Source organism: Triticum aestivum, chromosome 7B (genome assembly GCF_018294505.1).
Source record: "Triticum aestivum cultivar Chinese Spring chromosome 7B, IWGSC CS RefSeq v2.1, whole genome shotgun sequence".
Lineage (NCBI taxonomy): Eukaryota > Viridiplantae > Streptophyta > Magnoliopsida > Poales > Poaceae > Triticum > Triticum aestivum.
The window spans coordinates 29,515,783-29,519,451 of NC_057813.1; the positions used below are offsets into that span (position 1 = coordinate 29,515,783).

A 3,669-nucleotide genomic window follows, 5' to 3' on the forward strand; every position below is an offset into this window, starting at 1 on the left:
TCGCTGACCACGCCAGGGTGGCGCTCGCCGGCCTCACCACAGCCGCCCCCATGGCGTCCGTGCCGACGGGGGTCGCGTGCCTGGTCTACCCGTGGCCGAGCAACGCGTAAGCACGCCACACCAGCCACCAACACTCACTCACCTCTTCTTCTAAGCATCTCGTGGGGGTTGTGATGGACTCGCAGGGCGAAGCGCGGGGCCAAGGTGTTCATGCAGAGCGACTGCGCGGCGAGCCACTCCGCGCTCCCCTACGCCGGCCTCCGTGGCGCAGCGGTGCTCGGCCAGGACGCGGGAGCCATGACGGCCGAGATCCTCGTCACCGATGAGGCGCGGCCTGCCGGGATGACGACGCCGCCGCTCCATGGCGGCACCGCCGTGCAGACGCCGGACCTCGCCACCGTCATCACAAGAGTAAGCCCAAACGCTCGCTCACTCGCTCACTGCCATCTCTGCTTCTGCAACTGCTAACAAGGTGCAATCTACAACTGTGTTTCATCTTTGAGCAGATCCAGGGCGGGCTGGGGGGCAACCTCTACTCCGCCGGGACGGCGATGATGCCTGTTAGGGCGATGCTCGCTGGCGGCCCCGCGGCCGGCTAGGAGCTGAAGAAGAGCCCCGTCTGGCTGCAGTTTGCCCAGGCTTTCCAGGCAGCTTGATGTGGGATGGAAGGAAGGAGGTCGACGGAGATAGCTGATGCCCGGGTAACCCCATCCTCCCAAGGTCACCCCTTCCTCTTCTCCTCTTGAGCGTCATCTCGTTATGTTTCTTGGCCTATTCGATCGATCTTGCAGTCCTCTCCTCCCATCCATGACTATGTTAGATTAATTTCGGATTTGCTCAGGTGATGTATGATGCCCATGACTATGTGTTTCATAGTTTGTTTGTGTAATACAGAGATCTGCTCTACCGCTCATAGTTCTACCTTACCATCACTTTTAGATTAACTCTATAAGTGGAAAACGACCAAGGGTTATGGATGGGATCTTGTTTGTACCCTCGACTCCCATCCATGGCAGCCTCTTTGTCCTAACACAATTAGTATTTTTCTATTATTTACAATTCTAGATGGCTTCTCGTGGCATTCTTTGTTGAATAAGGGACTGTCGATCTATCGACGACTCAACTGAGTTGGGCTTCGGTTTGTGTGTCCCTTTCAGGTGGCTCGATTGGTATTGCTGCAAGTCATCCAGTTTCTGTGTGATGGATGGTGGCGACGTTATCTATGCTGTTGTAGAGTTGTTTATAGGGTTGACAATTAGGAACGAAAGATTCATTTAATCTGGTAGTACCAGTAAGTATTGTTATTAAAATACCTGGTAATTCTAGGTTCTGTAAACTATAGCATGTGAGATATTACGGTATTTGTGACTTGAACTTGCAGAATCTCCACTTATTTGTTATTTCTCGTGAGTGGTTGGCAGATGAATACATATGTGGGAATGTGAGTCTGCTTACAGATAGTTCTCTACCATGTCAGAATAGTGGTTCCGAGGTCTGTTCATTTAGGGATATTTGCTGTTTTGAATAGAAACTCATTTCCACATATGTTTTGTATGTTTATTATGTTCTGATTCTGGTGGATCCGACCATGAGCTTGAATGGTCTAGTAGCAGAACAACATCAAGTTAATTTGTAGCAGTGAGGTCATGGAATTGTTTTCTATGCCATGGTACAATTATGATTGGAATGAGCCACTTTACAGAATGCACAAGTTTATTACATTCTATCTAGGTTTGTCAGCAATGGATGATTGGCACTGATAATTGTTTACATTTGAAAGATACATGGCATGTTCCTAGTTCTCACCTTTGTTGTCTGAACCTCTTGGTCTAAAGAGCCACATCTCACTTTTTTCTTTCTTTCTCTGCAGCTTGCATTGACCATAGAGGCACACCACAGAATCCAGCCAGGACCTACACCCTTGAATCAGAAGGTGAAGCCATATGCGCAAGTTTGACCGAAGCCATGAACAAAATATCTACAGCACATGATCATGCGTTACTATTCTCTAGGAGTGTTGCCATGGCTAGCAATGTGTGACTTTTCTAAGACTTGTTGCACCTTCAAATATGCTCTTGTTTGCTTCAAGGAGTAATTAACTGAAACATTTTCAGTTAATTAAAATTTGGTGTATACTGCTTGCTTGCATCAATAGTGCACTACTCTTATTGCTTGCACTTGTTTATACTTGGAGAACGCGCGCACACACACACACACACTTGGGCTAAATCTAGTAGCTTGGAATTAACTGGAACTCTTTTAAAACTAAATGATTTTTTTCATTTAAATGGAACGTTTTTCTTCAATTAATTTGTTTGGTTGCAGTAATTTAGTGTAGGACAGCAATAGTATAGCACCTGCTGATGGTTGCATTAGTACAACTGCTTTTTGCATCATTAGTCTGCCTAGTGCATCCTTAAGATTATAAGCATCATTTTCACGGAATCCTGGTTACATATCTGTGTGTACTCAATTTGAAAATGGGACTTGGAATAATATGCAAGTTTCATCTTTTCTATTGCAGCGAGTGTGTCAATTATGCACTGGCAACATTGTTGATACTAGCGGTTTGCGCGATGGTCTGGGCCAAGCAGAGAAAGATAGGTGAGATATGCACGGCCTCTGCCACGGTGACTACACGTTGTACAAGTGTGTCCCGATTTACATGCTTGCCATTGAACATGATGTAAGTGATACTGAGATTCTCATGGGAGTGGTGGTTCTTTATGTGTTCATGGTCTTGGGAAGGGCATGCATTGTCTATTTTAGTAATTTTAGAGTTGTTGTGTTTGTGAAAGACGCCATCTTCACTACACGCTAACTCCTGGATATTCCATGTTCACCGAATGTTTATTTTTTCATGTGCCAACTTAAATGCTCTAAAGAATTTACATGTTAATAACGAGTCTCTAGTTATGTGCTTCCTGCCAATTTTGTGAGAATGGAACCTTTTGGGAATTCTGGACTTCTCTTTTGCGGTAATATAATGATATTAGATGTCTACTGGTTGCTATATATGGGCAAGATGAATTGAATCCTGCTGTTTCCTTTTTGATGTACGCACACAAATGATTGTCAGTCATGAACAACAAGCAACCATACTAGTTCCTACCTTTGTGTTCCAGATATTGTTGTACATATTATTTATGTTCCTTTTACTTCCATTGCCTGCTGTTGCTGCATACCTGTATCTCAAGCATTGCACATTTGTGTTTGTTTAGGCAGACAACTACTCGTATAATACGCCAACAACAACAGAGCTAGTGATGCTATGCTAAAATTAATGTGTACTTGTCAAACTCAAGATTATGGTTGTACATAGTTTCAAATGTCCTCTTTTTTTGAAATTAATAGAGAGTCCTTCTAGCTTGTGTAGGTGTCTTGTGATCCTGTTCTAATTAATGTGTATAGTGCAAGCTCTTGTTTTTGTCTAAATGCGTGCACATAAGTTCAATAACCTCCTGAGAAATTGTTGATGCATTTTTTCAGTTTCTCAAATACAAAATAGCTTGCTCCTTCTAGTTGTGGCATCCCCACTATTATCTATATGATGTTGTTCCTCACTAATATAATATTGAATGATTATTGGTAGTCACTAGTATTCACTGATAACTTTTCCTTGTTTTGATTGTTCTATTGTTATTTATGCCAAAAAGTTAACATGTTTGC

General features: G+C 43.7%; 1 protein-coding gene across 1 annotated transcript; it reads left to right on the top strand.

The window, feature by feature from the left end:
- The first annotated feature begins 210 nt into the window (after positions 1 to 210).
- On the top strand, positions 211 to 599 carry LOC123157642 (uncharacterized). The gene is made up of 2 exons (XM_044575898.1): positions 211 to 411; positions 507 to 599. Exons 1-2 carry the CDS (start codon positions 211 to 213, stop codon positions 597 to 599), a joined length of 294 nt encoding a protein of 97 aa, XP_044431833.1.
- Positions 600 to 3,669: the final 3,070 nt, after the last annotated feature.

Excerpts from the sequence above, each read along its gene's own strand:
- LOC123157642 (XM_044575898.1), top strand. The coding sequence starts at position 211 with ATGCAGAGCGACTGCGCGGCGAGCCACTCCGCGCTCCCCTACGCCGGC. Across the intron at positions 412-506 it reads TCGCCACCGTCATCACAAGA|ATCCAGGGCGGGCTGGGGGG; the intron begins GTAAGCCCAAAC and ends ATCTTTGAGCAG.